The sequence below is a fragment of the Trachypithecus francoisi genome, unplaced genomic scaffold (assembly GCF_009764315.1).
Source record: "Trachypithecus francoisi isolate TF-2019V2 unplaced genomic scaffold, Tfra_2.0 Contig01579, whole genome shotgun sequence".
Taxonomy (NCBI): Eukaryota; Metazoa; Chordata; class Mammalia; order Primates; family Cercopithecidae; genus Trachypithecus; species Trachypithecus francoisi.
The window spans coordinates 34,310,202-34,326,310 of record NW_022681442.1 but is presented as its reverse complement, the minus strand read 5'-3'; the positions used below and the strand labels follow the sequence as shown (position 1 = coordinate 34,326,310).

General features: G+C 46.8%; 1 protein-coding gene across 2 annotated transcripts in view; it reads right to left on the bottom strand.

Annotated features, from left to right (window-relative positions):
* The window catches only part of RRP12 (ribosomal RNA processing 12 homolog), a 53,198-nt gene extending 39,087 nt beyond the window's left edge, over positions 1-14,111 (bottom strand). The window contains exons 1-4 of one of the 2 annotated variants that reach the window (XM_033187086.1): positions 14,007-14,111; positions 6,662-6,937; positions 5,877-6,106; positions 2,212-2,295 (exon numbers count right to left, since the gene is read on the bottom strand). In XM_033187086.1, coding sequence (XP_033042977.1) covers positions 2,212-2,295; positions 5,877-6,106; positions 6,662-6,800 — 453 coding nt within the window. In that variant the 5' untranslated portion in view covers positions 6,801-6,937; positions 14,007-14,111. Of the gene's footprint in view, positions 1-2,211; positions 2,296-5,876; positions 6,107-6,661; positions 7,141-14,006 lie in introns of those variants that run through there. The other variant, XM_033187083.1, reaches the window with a different exon arrangement.
* Positions 14,112-16,109: the final 1,998 nt, after the last annotated feature.

Here is a 16,109-nt window from a genome sequence, read left to right as displayed (position 1 = left end):
GTAGAGACGGGGTTTCACTGTATTAGCCAGGAGGGTCTCGATCTCCTGACCTCGTGATCCGCCCGTCTCGGCCTCCCAAAGTGCTGGGATTACAGGCTTGAGCCACCGCGCCCGGCCAAGAAAGACAGTTTTTTTGAGAGACAGGGCCTCCCAGCTTGGAGTACAGGTATGATCATAGCTCACTGTAACCTTGAACTCCAAAGCTCAAGAGATCCTCCCACATCAGCCTCCCAAGAAGCTAGAACTACAGGCATGCACCACAAAACTTGGCTAATTATTTTATTTTTTGTAGAGATAGGGTCTCACTATATTGCTCAGGCTGGTGTCCAACTCCTAGCCTCAAGCACTCCTCCCACCCTGACCTCCCAAAGTCCTAGGATTAAAGGCGTAAGCCACCACACCCAGCCAAACACCATATACTGCCATCTAATTTATTTCATTATTCTAGAGCAGAGGTTGGCAAACTTTTTCTATGAAGGACCAGACAGTAAATATTTTCAGCTTTGCATGCACATTTGGTCTCTGTTGTATGCTGTTTTTCTATGTGTTTTAACAATTCTTTAAAAATGTAATAACCAGGCTGGGCATGGTGGCTCATACGTGTAATCCCAGCACTTTGGGAGGCCGAAGTGGGAGAACTGATTCAGCCCAGGAGCTCAAGACAAGCCTGGGCAACGTGACGAAACTCCATCTCTACTAAAAATACAAAAATTAGCTGGGCATGGTGGCATGCAACTGTAATCCCAACTACTCAGGAGGCTAAGCACAATCATCATTTGAACACAGGAGTTGGAGGTTGCACTGAGCCATGATCATACCACTGCACTCCAGCCTGGGCAACAGAGTGAGATCTGTCTCCAAACCAAAACAAAAACAACAACAATAAAAAACACCAAAAATACAATAAAAAGAATATATATATACATATATATACACACACATACATACACACATATATTTATTTATTTACTGTAATAAGAAGGCCAGGCATGGTGGCTCACACCTATAATCCCAGTACTTTGAGAGGCTGAGGTGGGGGGATCACCTGAGGTCGGGAGTTCGAGACTAGCCGGGCCAACATGGTCAAACCCCATCTCTACTAAAAATACAAAAATCAGCCAGGTGTGGTGGCATACGCCTGTAATCCCAGGTCCTCAGGAGGCTAAGGCATGAAAATCACTTGATACCATGAGTCAGAGGTTGCAGTGAACTGGGATCATGCCACTGTAGTCCAACTTGGGCAACAGAGTGAGACTGTTCCAAAAAAAAAAAAAAAGTAGGCCAGGCCTGGCGGCTCACGCCTGTAATCCCAGCACTTTGAGAGGCTGAGGCAGGCAGATCATGAGGTCAGGAGTTCCAGACAAGTCTGGCCAACATAGTAAAACCCCTTCTCTACTAAAAAAATACAAAAAATTAGCTGGGTGTGGTGGTGTGTACCTGTAATCCCAGCTACTCGGGAGGCTGAGGGAGGAGAATCACATGAACCCAGGAGGCGGAGGTTGCAAAAAGTCGAAATCATGCCATTGCACTCCAGACTGGGGGACAGTGCGAGATTCCGTCTCAAAAAAAAAGTACGCCGGGCATGGTGGCTCAAGCCTGTAATCCCAGCACTTTGGGAGGCCAAGGCGGGCGGATCACAAGGTCAGGAGTTCGAGACCAGCCTGACCAATATGGTGAAACCCCGTCTCCACTAAAAATACAAAAATTAGCCGGGGGTGGTGGCGGATGCCTGTAGTCTCAGCTACTCAGGAGGCTGAAGCAGGAGAATCACTTGAACCCGGGAGGCAGAGGTTGTAGTGAGCCGAATAGTGCCACTGCACTCCAGCCTGGGAGATAGAGCAAGACTCTGTCTCAAAAAAAAAAAAAAAAAAAAGTACTAAGTAATCAGTTGCAGTGGCTCATGCCTGTAATCCCAACACTTTGGGAGGCCAGGGCAAGATGACAAGACGGTTTGAGCTCAGGAATTTGAAACCAGCCTGGACAACATGGTGAGACCCAGTCTCTTAAAAAAAAAAAAAAGAAAAGAAAAGAAAGAGAAAATAGAAATGTAGCAAATACCACCAGCCTTCCTAAGCCCCCTGAGAATAAATGCAGCACTTTCATCTGGTCAAGGCTGTCCTCTACCCCCACATGCCAGGGGCACTCGTCTTCTCACTAAATCTTGCATAACCTGCTGCTCTGAACACTCACCCTCCAGCGGCACCCACTCACCAGAGCAGCGAAGTACTCAGTCTCTGTCTCCTTCCCTCCCTGGGAGCGAATCACCTCAGTGACAGCAGCCAAAACAGCACAAATCTGCACAGGAGGGAGAAAGCACTGTGACTATTTGAGACCTAACCCCACCCCAGGGGAGCCTTCTTTCCTTGCTCCTTCACAGATTAATCTCCGGTTAAAGCCCAGAGACAGACAAGACAGGCAACATTCAGGGCCTGGGTCCATACCAGGGGGCCCAGCAAATAAGAAGACTCAGAAAATGCTTGCTAAAATTCCACTATGAGGTACTAACCTTGTAGAAATACCTGCATGAGATGAGTGTGCAAATATTTATGTACAAGGATGTTCATGGCAGCAACAAATTGGAATGGTCAAGAAGCCATCAACAGGAGATTAATAATGTACTGTAGTTGTCTCTAATGTACTGCAGTTATCGGGGGGGAATGGTTCCGGACCCCTAAAGATACCAAAATCTGAGGATGCTCAGGTCCCTTATATAAAATGGTGCAGTATTTGTGTATAACCTATATATATCTTCTCATATACTTTATTTTTTTTTGAGACAGAGTCTTACTCTGTTACCCAGACAAGAGTGCAGTGGCATGATCTCAGCTCACTGCAGCCTCCGCCTCTGGGTTCAAGCGATTCTCCTGCCTCAGCCTCCCAAGTAGCTAGGATTACAGGTGTGCATCATCACACCTGGCTAATATCTGTATTTTTAGTAGAGATGGGGTTTCACTATGTTGACCAAGCTGGTCTTGAACTCTTGGCCTCAAGTAATCTGCTCTCCTTAGCCTCTCAAAGTGCTGAGATTACAGGTATGAGCCACCATGCCTGGCCTCCCATATATTTTAAATCATCTCGAGATTACTTATAACACCTAACACAATGCAAATGCTATATAAATAGTTGTTATACTGTATTTTTGTTGTTGTTGTTGTTTTGAGACAGAGTCTCACTCTGTTGCCCAAGGTGGAATGCAGTGGCGCACTCTCCGCTAACTGCAGCCTCCACCTCCCAGGTTCAAGCGATTCTCCTGTCTCAGACTCCTGAGTAGCTGGGATTACAGGCATGTGCCACTACGCCAGGCTAATTTTTTGTATTTTTAGTAGAGATGGGGTTGCACCATGCTGGCCAGGCTGGTTTTGAACTTCTGACCTCAAGTGATCTGCCCGCCTCGGTCTCCCAAAGTGCTAGGGCTACAGGTGTGAGTCACCTCGCCCAGTATAATATTATTATTTTAAAAAGATTTTTCAATCCATGTTTGGTTGAATCTGCAGGTGCAGAACCTGCAGATATGGAGACCCAACTGTATCATATAATAAATAATGAAAGATTTAAATAATGCATTATTCAAAAGAATGAGAACAACTATATATCAACTTATAAATATCGCTCAGTAGGGAAAAAGTTGCAGAACAGTGGATAGAAAATAAACTAATCAAGCAGGGCACAGTGGCTCACACCTGTAATCCCAGCACTTTGGGAGGCTGAGGTGGGCAGATCCGTTGAGCCCAGGAGTTTGAGACCAATCTGGGCAATATGGCAAACCTCATCTCTACAAAAAATACAAAAATTAGCTGGGTATGATAGCAATCCCCTGTAGTCCCAGTTACTTGGGAGGCTGGGAGGCTGATCAGCCACTGCACTCCAGCCTGGGTGACCAAGTGAGACTCTGTCTCAAAAAAAAAGAAAAGAAACTAATCACATTTTGGTAAACCTAAATAACAAAATTGGGTAAATAATATTTTCTTTTCTTTTCTTTTTTTTTTTTTTTGAGACAGAGTCTCACTCTGTCACCCAGGCTGAAGCACAGTGGTGCGATCTTGGGTTGCTGCAACCTCCGCCTCCAGGGTTCAAGCGATTCTCCTGCCTCAGCTTCCCAAGTAGCTGGGATTACAGGCACATGCCACCATGCCAGGCTAATTTTTTAGTAGAGATGGGTTTTCACCATGTTGGCCAGGCTGGTCTCAAACTCTTGACCTCAAATGATCTGCCCACCTCGGCCTCCCAAAGTGCTAGGATTACAGGTGTGAGCCACTACGCCTGGCCTGAAAATTTAATTTTTAAATTTTAACTACTCATAATTTAAAATACTTGATCCATTTACTAGGAAACATATATTTGTAACAACCTGGCGAATAGGTTCGCAGTAATTCATACATAGTAGGCGAATTGTACAACTATAAATGTTATGAACTTGTACAACTATACTTGTACAACTATAAATGTTATGAACTCTAAATACACACGAACCAAGTATTTCCAATGAAAGTTTAGCATCTAAGTAGGGGAATATGGGTAAATTATACACTAGATTTTGAAGACTTAGTATCATAAAAATAACACTGTAGTAAAATATATTGATTATACATTGAAGTGATAATATTTTAAAGACACTGAGTTAAATAAAGTACATTATTAACATCAATTTGAGCCAGACGCAGTGGCTCACACCTGTAATCCCAGCACTTTAGGAGGCCAAAGCAGGTGGATCACCTGAGGTCGGGAGTTTGAGACCAGCCTGACCAACATGGAGAAACCCCGTCTCTACTAAAAACAGAAAATTAGCCAGGCATGGTGGCGCATGCCTGTAATCCCAGCTACTCGGGAGGCTGAGGCAGGAGAATCACCTGAACCCTGGAGGCGGAGGTTGCAGTGAGCCGAAATCGCGCCATTGCACCCTAGACTGGGCAACAAGAGTGAAATTCTGTCTCCAGAAAAAAAAAAAAAAAAAAGATTAATGTATTTTGCCTGTTTCTTTCAGTTTTTAATATCGCTACTAAAATTTTTTAAATTACATATGTGGCTTGAATTTAGATTACTATTGGACAGAGCTGGTCCAGGAAGACAGACAATGACCCATTAACAGGAGCTCTGTGAATGACTCAAGTTGGGGGCTCTACCATCACATTTTATTCTTCTTCTATCATTTTGATATCATTTAGAATTTTGACATTTTTTATTTCAGTAACAAAAAATATATATAACTTTAAAGGTAAAATAATAAAAGTAAGGCCAGGCACAGTGGCTCATGCCTGTAATCTCAGCACTTTAGGAGGCTCAGACCAGCCTGGCCAATATGGTGAAACCCCTTTCCTACTGAAAAAAAAAAAAAAGAAAAAATTAGCTAGGCGTAGTGGCACATGCCTGTAATCGCAGCTACTCGGGAGGCTGAGGCAGGAGAATTGCTTGAGCCTGGGAGACGGAGGTTGCAGTGAGTGAAGATCATGCCACTGCACTCCAGCCTGGCCAACAGAGCGAGACTCTGTCTTAAAATAAATACATGAATTAAATTAAATTAAATTAAATTTAGTTCTTGCTAGATAAAACGTTTACTAATCACTGTTACTCAGCATTTATTTACTCAACATATGTTTACTGAAAATACTCTGTGTTAGAAGTGCTGTGCTAGATATAGCTGAGGAGAGAAATGTTTGGAAAACATTTCTACCCTCAAGTACTTCTTCAGCAGGGGAGATGTTCTTATAAAAAGCAGAAAGTGGAACCTGCCCTAGGAGGGGACATAAAGGGGAGGAGTGATGACACATCATCCAGAAATACCAGCTGTTGTCATCGGAAACCAGTCAGCCAGAGCTGAAGAAAAGGCATGAGTTGGCCTCTCCTCACTATCCTACGGCCCTCCTGACCCTCGCTCCTACCTCCTTGTGGGCAGCCGAGTTGGACTCCCAGAAGCGCTGCACTTTGCTGAAGGTGACGTTTGTGCAGTCGGAAAGGCCACTCAGGAAGGTGCCCGAGGACTTCTCGGTGAGAGCCAGCTCTGCTTCTTCTTCCACGGGCGTCTCGGGGACTTCGCTTTTGCCCAAGCGCAAGGACCCTGACTGCAGCTCATTATGTAACTTCACAGCATCGACTGTCAGGTCACTCCTTCCTGAGAGCCAGAGGCACAAGATAAGGCCCAAGTCTCCTTTTGGTCAAGAGAACAGAACCCCTGGGAAACAAACCAGCTCAGGCCAAATCGCCAACCCGAGAGGCTGAATTCTGAACACAGCCAGTCTCATAAAACCACTGTATGCCTAAAAACTTGAAAAACCAAGGAGAAAGGGAATCCTCCATCTAAGAGTTTCTGCTTGCCTGTAGCAGTGGCATAAACGCCACTGGGAATCGGCTGGGAGCTACATTCAGAAGGCCTGGAAAATAAATTAAGGTGAAAGCGCTCTGTAAAGAGTTATCCAAGGTCCAAGCCATCAGTCTCAACTCTGACACCCGCGGTACCTTACACAAGACATTTCCCTACTGTGGACCTCAGTTTCCGTATCTGCTAAATTGGAAGGGCTGCCCTTCAGAGAGGGCTCCAGATCCGACATCCTAAGAGATGAAAGGTCCAATGCCTGGCCCCGGACTCTCCCAGAGGCCCCAGACTCATCTGGACCCAGGTCTGCCCGGAAACCCGCCGCCGGCTGAGCGTGGGTCCCAACCCAGCTACCTGACGGCCGGCTGAAGAAGCGGCTGCGGGCGGCCTGGCGGTGGCGGCAGATGGCGGGATTGCTGTCGCTGCTGTGGCCTTTCTTCCAGCGCTTCAACTTAGCTGAGACACCAGAGGGCAACTTTCCCGAGCGACCCATGTTGACTAAGCCGTGGCCAGCACTGAGCTTAAACGACCGGCTTCCAGGGACGTAGAAACACGCTCAGCACCCACGTGGATACCCTGTAGCCTTCACGTCCTCCTCTTCTGGCGTCACTTCCGGATTCGTGTGCATTACTATGGTAAAACAGTCAACATCCGGTTTTACGCCCCTTCCTGGCTTCGAATGGGGAGGAGCTCCAAGGAGATCTGTTGCTAGGGAGGAAGTTAGGTTGCTAAGGGTTCTATGCGGTTCTTACTCCAGCCAGGACCAGGTTTCAGGGCCACAGGGGTGAGCCTTATAAAACTGGAGTGTGGCCGGGCGTGGCCGGGCGTGGTGGCTCATGCCTGTAATCCCAGCACTTTGGGAGGCTGAGGCGGGTGGATCATTTGAGGTCAGGAGTTTGAGACCAGCCTGATCACCAGGGTGAAACCCTGTCTCTAATAAAATACAAAAATTAGCTGGGCTTGGTGGCGCGCACCTATAATCACAGCTACTCGGGAGGATGAGGCACAAGAATCACTTGAACTCGGGAGGCGGAGGTTGCAGTGAGCCAAGATTGCGCCTCGGCACTCCAGCCTGGACAACAGAGTAAGACTGTCTCAAAAAAACAAAACAAAGCAAACAAAAAACTGGAATTCTTTTGCAGTTCACAACAAAAAGTTGTTTTTGAAAATCTATTTTCAAAATTAAGCCTAGAAACATTTATATGAAAGTCATATACTCTCATATAAAAGTATATATGTAATCCCAACACTCTGGGAGGCTGAGACAGGCGGATCGCCTGAGGTCAGGATGTTCGAGACCAGCTTGACCAACGTGGAGAAACCCTGTCTCTACTAAAAATACAAAATAAGCCGGGCATGGTTGCACATGCCTGTAATCCCAGCTACTCGGGAGGCTGAGGCAGGAGAATCGCTTGAACCTGGGAGGCAGAGGTTGTGGTGAGCCGAGGTCACGCCATTGCACTCCAGCCTGGGCAACAAGAATGAAACTCTGTCTCAAAAACAGAAAAAAAGAAAGAAAAAAGAAAAAGTCAAAACTTATGGAGACTTGAAAGGGTGAAAATTAGCTTGACCTGAAAAGAGATAAAAGTAGTCAGTGTCTTCTAGACAAGCTTTGCTATTTTCATTTGTTACTGGAGATACTCGGTTGCTAAGCCACCCATGGCTTATGAGAGCATTCCATCCCTAGTTAATCTCCGGTTCTCTCTCTCTCTCTCTTTTTTTTTTGGAGACAGAGTCTTGCTCTGGCGCCCAGGCTGGAGTGCAGTGATGCGATCTCGTCTCACTGCAACCTCCACCTTTCAGGTTCAAGTGATTCTTCTGCCTCAGCCTCCCAAGTAGCTGGAATTACAAGCATGCACCACCACGCCCAGCTAATTTTTGTTGTTGTTGTTGTTGTTGTATTTTCAGTAGAGACAGAGTTTCACCATGTTGGCCAGGCTGGTCTCCTTACCTCAGGTGATCTGCCCACCTCCCAAAGTGCTGGGATTACAAGCATGAGCCACCACACCCGGCACCTAGCCAATTCCCAGTTCTCCTAATTCCACCTCAGAACCAGCAACCAATCCAGTTTATCCCCACTCCCCTGAGGCCCTCCTTAAAATCCTTCAACCAGATCCCAAACCTTACAAAAGACACATTTCTCTTCCCTCTTGCCCAGCAGCTTTATTCTAAAACTTCAGCAGCATTCTTTGGAAGAAGATATATATAACTAACAAAGTATATCTACAATATATAAAGAATTCCTACCAATCAGTAAGAACAAGGCAGACAATCCAATAAAAAGAATGGGCAAAAGGGACAGGTGGGTGCAGTGGCTCCTGCCTGGCCTGTAATTCCAACACTGTGGGAGGCCCGGGGGCAGGGAGTAGAGGGAAGGGAGGATTGCTCTAGCCCAGGAGTTCAAGACCAGCCTGAGCAACATCATGAGACCCCAGTCTCTACAAAACATACAAAAATTAGCTGAGCATGGTGGTGTGAGTCTGTATAGTCCAGCAACTCAGGAGGCTGAGGGGGGAGCCCAGAGAAGGTCGAGGCTGTAGTGAGCCGTGATTGCACCACTGTACCCCAGCCTGGGTGACAGAGTGAGACCCTGTCTCAAAAAAGAAACAAAATTAAAAAAAAAAAAACGGATCATGAGGTCAGGAGTTCAAGACCTGGCCAACACAGTGAAACCCCATCTCTACTAAAAATACAAAAAAAAAAAAAAAAATGCTGGGTGTGGTGGTGGGTGCCTGTAGTCCCAGCTACTTGTGAGGCTGAGGCAGGAGAATTACTTGAACCCAGGAGGTGGAGGTTACAGTGAGCTGAGATCGTGCCACTGCACTCTAGCCTGGGCACCACAGTGAGACTATGTCTCAAAAAAAAAAAAAAAAAAGAAGAAGAATGGGCAAAAGACACCAACAGCTGAACATCATGATGTATTGTACAAAAAATAAAAAAGACATGAACAGGCACTTCACAAAAATGAATATCCAAATGGCCAATAAATATATGAAAAACAGGCCAGGCATGGTAGCTCACGCCTGTAATACCAGCACTTTAGGAGGCCGAGGTAGGAGGATCACTTAAGCCCAGGAGTTGGAGACCAGCCTGGCCAACACAGCAAGACCTGTCTCCTCAAAAACTAAGCAAAATAGTGGGGTGCAGTGGCGTGCACCCATGGTCCCAGCTACCTGGGAAGCTGAGACAGGAGAATCTCTTCAGCCCAGGAGTTTGAGACTGTAGTAAGCTATAATAGCACCACTGCACTCCAGCCTGGGTGACACAATGAGACTTTGTCTCAAAAAAAAAAAAGTAAAAGAACAGACCAGAACAGAAAAGATACTCGGTTTCATTATCAACATATCAACATGGAAATACAAATTAAAATCACAGTGAAATGCCACTACACACCCACCAGAATGGCTAAAATTAAAAACACTAGCAATACCAATGTTGGTAAGGATGTGGAGAAACTGGTAAACATGCTGCCGTTGGAGTATAAAGTGATACAACCATTTTGGAAAACTGTGTGGTAGTATCTACTAAAACTGAATACATGCCTGCTCCATAACCCAGCAATACATTCCTGCGTATTTACTCAACAGAGATGTTTACTTGTATGCAAAAAAGAGATATAGGAGGATGTTCACAATGGAAATAATAAAATGTCCATCCACAGTAGAATGAGGCTGGATGCAGTGGTTCACACCTGTAATCCTAGTGCTTTGGGAGGCTGAGGCAGGAGGACTGCTTCAGGCCAACAGTTCAAGACCAATCTGGCCAAAATAGTGAGACCTCATCTTTAAAAAAATAAAATAAAAAATTATCAACATGTGGTGGCATGCACCCGTACTTGGGAAACTAAGGAGGATCACTTGAGCCCAGGAATTCAAGGTTAGGGTAAGCTATAATCATGCCACTGCATTCCAGCCTGGGCAACAGAGTGAGACTCTGTGTCTAAAATATAGATAGATAGATAGATAAGACAGACAGGCAGACAGATAGAGCAGAATGGATAAATTATGACATATTGATATATAATGGAATACTATAGCATTTGACTCTGTATAGCAATGAGAAGGAACTACTGCTACATATAACATCATGCATGACCTAGGTTGAGTAAAAGACTCCAGACACAAAAGAGTACATAGTTATAATCCCATTTATTTATTATTTAATTAATTATGTATTTATTTTGAGACACAGTCTTCCTCTGTCACTCAGGCTGAAATGCAGTAGCACAATCATGGCTCACTGCAGCCTTGACCTCCAGGCTCAAGCAATCCTCCCACTTCTGCCTCCCAAGTAGCTGGGACCACAGGCATGCATTGCCATTTTTTTTTTAAAGATAGGGCCGGCCGGGCGCGGTGGCTCAAGCCTGTAATCCCAGCACTTTGGGAGGCCGAGACGGGCGGATCACGAGGTCAGGAGATCGAGACCATCCTGGCTAACACGGTGAAACCCCGTCTCTACTAAAAAAATACAAAAAAATTAGCGGGCGAGGTGGCGGGCGCCTGTAGTCCCAGCTACTCGGGAGGCTGAGGCAGGAGAATGGCGTGAACCCGGGAGGCGGAGCTTGCAGTGAGCTGAGATCCGGCCACTGCACTCCAGCCTGGGCGGCAGAGCCAGACTCCGTCTCAAAAAAAAAAAAAAAAAAAAAAAAAGATAGGGCCTCACTCTGTCACCCAGGCTGGAGTCCAGTGGCATGATCATGGCTCACTATAACCTTAAACTCCTGAATTCAAGCCATCCTCCTGCTTCAGCCTCCCAAATAGCTGGGGCTACAGACACATATCCACCACACCAAGCTAATTTTTTTTTAAGAGACAGAGCCTTGCTATGTTGCCCAGACAAATCCTGATCTCCTGGCTTCAAGTGATCTGCTTCCCTTGGCCTCCCAAAGTGTTGGGATTATAGGCGTGAGTCACCATGCCCTGCTTATATGTATATTACACTTTATGGACTTACTGAAAATACAAAATGGGCCGGGGGCAATGGCTCACGCCTGTAACGCCAGCACTTTGGGAGGCTGAGGCGGGCAGATAACTTGAGCCCAGGAGTTCGAGACCAGCCTGGGTAACATGGTGAAACCCCATCTCTACAAAAAATATGACAATTAGCCAGACACGATGGCAGGCACCTGTAGTTCCAGTTGCTCAGAGGCTGAGGTGGGAGGATCGCTTGAATTTGGGAGGCGGAGGTTGCAGTGACTCAAGATTGTGCCACTGCACTCTAGCCTGGGTGACAGAGTGAGACTCTGTCTCAAAAAACAACAACAAAAAGTGGTCCTCACACCTAGAGCAGAGAGAGCATAAAGTGTGTTGATGTGAGAAAGCGTCGCTGCAGAGAAGACTGAAGTCAGCTCAGACTCCGGGCCTCAGCCCCTCCAAGCCTCTGGAGACATTATCACCCTCCAGTGGGGCCCTGTGCCTGGGACACAGGCTGAGACCTCAGTGGGAAGGCTGAGAAAAGGGAACTGGTGGCTGGGGGAGGAAAAGGAAATAGAGTGTGGAAACTGTTATAAGCAAGCTGTGCTCACGACCAGAGGTCTAGACTTGGGATAATTGCTGAAAGAAGGCAGGTAAAGTGCTGGGTTCAAGACGGGACATACTTCAACTATAAACCAAGCAAGGGATTTTAACCTCTCTAAGTCTCTGATTCCTGTTCTTTTTTTCCCTTTATTTATTTATGTATACATTTTTTTTTTACACATTCGAATGTGTCATATTATTTAAATTTATGATAATAATTCCTTTTTTTTTTTTTTTCTGAAACGGAGTCTCACTCTATTGCCCAGGCTGGAGTGCAGTGGTGTGATCTTGGCTCACTGCAACCTCCAACTCCTGGGTTCAAGCAATTCTCCTGCCTCAGGCTCCCAAGTAGCTGGGATTACAGGCACATGCCACCACACCCAGCTGACTATTTGTAATTTTAGTAGAGATGGGGTTTCACCATGTTGGCCAGGCTGGTCTCAAACTCCTGACCTCAAGTGATCCACCCACCTGGGCTTCCCAAAGTGCTGGGATTACAGGTGTGAACCACTGTGCCTGGCTGAAAGTTATGATAATAATTCTGAACCCACTGGGCTGCTGTGAGGATTCAGTGTGAAATTATGTATCTGTGGCTGTGCGCAGTGGCTTACACCTGTAATCCCAGCACTTTGGGAGGCCAAGGTGGGTGGATCACCTGAGGTAAGGAGTTCGAGACCAGCCTGGCCAACATAGTGAAATCCCGTCTCTACTAAAAATACAAAAATTAACCAGGTGTTGTGGTGCACGCCTGTAATCCCAACTACTTGGGAGGCTGAGGCAGGAGAATCGCTTGAACCCGGGAGGCAGAGGTTGCAGTGAGCCGAAATTATGCCACTGCACTCCAGCCTGGGCAACAGAGTGGGACTCCGTCTCAAAAAAATAAATAAAAATAAAAGAAACTATGTATATGTGTCAAATTACTGTAAATGTGTAGTACTGTGCTTTACAGAGGGGTCAGTGGTGCATCTTTGCCACCAGAGGGAGTGCTACCAACAACCTGTTAGGGCTAAAACCCTATAGAGAGCCTGCAACACCAACTAGTAGGCTGGGATTTTGCAAATCAGATGGGCAGAGGCCAAGGGTAGTGGCAGACTTCCCATCCTTTTCCTGGGCTACAGAAACCTGCTGGCCTCCAAACTGAGTCTGCGTCGTAACTGAATACAGCCCCTGGCTACATCGCCAGCCTGGTATGGGCATCGGAGGGCCCTAGGCCACCTGCTGGCCGTCCATCCTGAGGCGTCTGCTCTGAGCCTCCTTCAGGAGTCGTGCTCTATCAGAAGAGGGAAAAATAGGCATCCAAATGGCCTGAGCACAATCTCTTCCACCCCCGCACCCCAGGGCTCAGCTCTCCACCCCTGAGTTCTAGCAGCAACTCCCACCCAGAGGCTCTAGCTGTGTCCATGATCAGCCATTCCACATATGGCTAAAAGGACCACTCACATCTGAAGGATAGGTCCTGCAGTTAGACTCTCTGGGTTGGAATTCAGGTACCACCACTTGCTCTGTGACCTTGAACAACTCACCTTACTCTTCCCTGAGCCTCAGTTTTCCACATCTGTAAAATGGAGATAAGAATGCCTACCCATACGGTTTATGGGAACTAAATAACAATGAATTTAAAGTGCTGAGCACGCTGCCTGGTACACAGTGAGCATGCAGTAAATGCGAGCTATTATTATCATCCAAAAAAACTCTTCCTCAGTTCCAAAATACCTTTCCATTAATTCTCTAAGTGAGGAGGACAGAGCCGGTGTCCTCATTTCACAGATGGGGAAACATGGTTCCAAGGGGTTCAGTGACACCCCCAAGGTCACATAGTGAGCAGAAGCCAGGAGATCCAACGCTTAGCCCAGGATGAGCCCGCTCCCCCCATAGCACTGCTCTTGTTTTTTTGTTTTCTTGTTTTGAGATGGAGTTTCGCTCTTGTTGCCCAGGCTGGAGTACAATGGTGCGATCTCAGCTCACCGCAACCTCTGCTTCCCGGGTTCAAGCGATTCTCCTGCCTTAGACTTCCCGAGTAGCTGGGATTACAGGCATGTGCCACCAAGCCCGGCCAATGTTGTATTTTTAGTAGAGACAGGGTTTCTCCATGTTAGTCAGGCTGGTCTCGAACTCCCAACCTCAGGTGATCCGCCTGCCTCGCCCTCCCAAAGTGCTGGGATTATAGGCGTGAGCCATCGTACCTGGTCTGCACTGCTCTGCAAGGCTCCCGTGGAGGGAACAGAGCTGCCACACCCAAAGTTCTGAGGCCATGGGGAGCAGTAAGGCCAGTTTTAGGTCAGCAAGTTGTAATCTGTTATGACACTGGGCAGGAGGAAAGGGAAATTGAGGCTTAGCCTCTTGCCTCAAAGAGGAAGCAGATGGTCTGGGTGTTTAACCTGGGGCTCAAGCTCAGAGCATTTTGACCAACCCGTTGTGGTTGCAGCTTCTCCGGATGGTTTTCCTAACTGCTGGAGCTGTGTTAAAGCCCAGGCTTTGGACTTAGGAAGACTGGGTTTGGAGCCACATCCCAGCTGTGTGACCCAGGGCAGGCGGCTGAGCTCTATGAGCCACAGTCTCCTCATCTGAAAATGGGGTTGCTGTTATGAGACTAAAATGAGATGATGCATGTGAAATCCTTAGCCCAGTGCCTGGCACAGCACTGCTGCAGGGGTCTAGCATCCCTTGGCTCCTGGGGCATTACAATTCCATTTGATGCTGGGTGTGGTGGCTCCTGCCTGTAATCCCAACACTTCAGGAGGCCAAAGTGGGAGGATCGCTTGAGCCCAGAAGTTCAAGACCAGCCTGTGCATCACGGAGAAACCCCAACTCTACAAAAAATACAAAAATTAGCCAGGCATGGTGATGTGCGCCTATAGTCCCAGCTACTCGGGAGGCTGAGGTGCAGGAGGTCAAGACTGCAGTGAGCCATGATTGCACCCCTGCACTCCAGCCTGGGTGACAGAGTGAGAACCTATCTCAAAAAAAAAAAAAAAAAAAAAAATCCAAAAGCAAAAAGAGCTTGCTTTCTAGAGTAACTCTTGGGGAAAGTGCCTGGTGTGCTGGAGAGGAAGCATGTCTCCTCCTAGGCTGAGGAAGACTGGAATCTGGGCATGGCAGGGGACTCTGCTTAATGGGGAGGACTGCTCTCTCTCTACTTACCCCTAAATTAAACTGTTCCCCATTTACCAGTTCAAATTCTTCATTCTTCTCATGGCCTCTATATCAGCAAGGAATTCTGTTCAGCTGCTATAAGAGACGCTACAGTGGCTTAAACAGGCAATGGTTAATTATCTTACATTCAAGAAATGGAAATCAGGAGGCAATGGGCAGTCCAGGCTGCTACGGCAGCTCCACAGAATCTTCAGGATCCTGGGATCCCTCTCTTTTTCTGCTTCAGCCTCCATAGTGTATGACTTCCATTGTCACTGTCACTTTGTGCTCCTCTAGGGAGCTCCAACTGTCATATTCACGATCCAGGTGGAGGCCTAGTATAGAAAGGAAGGGAGGAAGAGCCAAAGGTGCACCTTCCAGCCAAGTCAGTTCCACTTACACCTGATTGACTAGAATTTAGTAATTTGGCCAAATTTAGCTGCAGAAGGGACTGGGAAATTTAGTCTTTTAGTTGGGTAAGTTGCAGCTCACCCCCTGTGCCTATTGAGAGAGGGAAGAATTGGCCTGGCACAGTGGCTCACGCCTGTAATCCCAGCACTTTGGGAGGCCAAGGTGGGCGGATCACTTGAGGTCAGGAGTTCGAGACCAGCCTGACCAATATGATGAAACCCCGTCTCTACTAAAAATACAAAAATTAGCTGGGTGTGGTGGCATGTGCCTGTAATCCCAGCTACTCGGGAGGCTGAGACAGGAGAATTGCTTGAACCCAGGAGGTGGAAGTTGCAGTGAGCTGAGATGGCGCCATTGCACTCCAGCCTGGGCAACAACAGTGAAACTCCATCTCAAAAAAAAAAAGAAGGGAAGAATTGATACTGGGGAGGCAACTAGCAGCCTCTGAATCTCAGCTGGGTGTTAGGAGGACTGGTTATGATCAATTTAACTGAGTTACATACTCAAAAGTTATTTCTTGAGCACCTATTATGTGCAAGGTACTATGCTAAGCACACATATGAAAGTATTTAAAGAAGCTTATGAAAAAAAAAAAAAAAAAGAAGCTTATGGCCAGGCACAGTGGCTCACGCCTGTAATCACAGCACTTTGGGAGGCCGAAGTGGATGGATCATATAAGGTCAGGAGTTCGAGACCAGCCTGACCAACATGGTGAAACCCTACCTCTACTAAAAATACCAAAT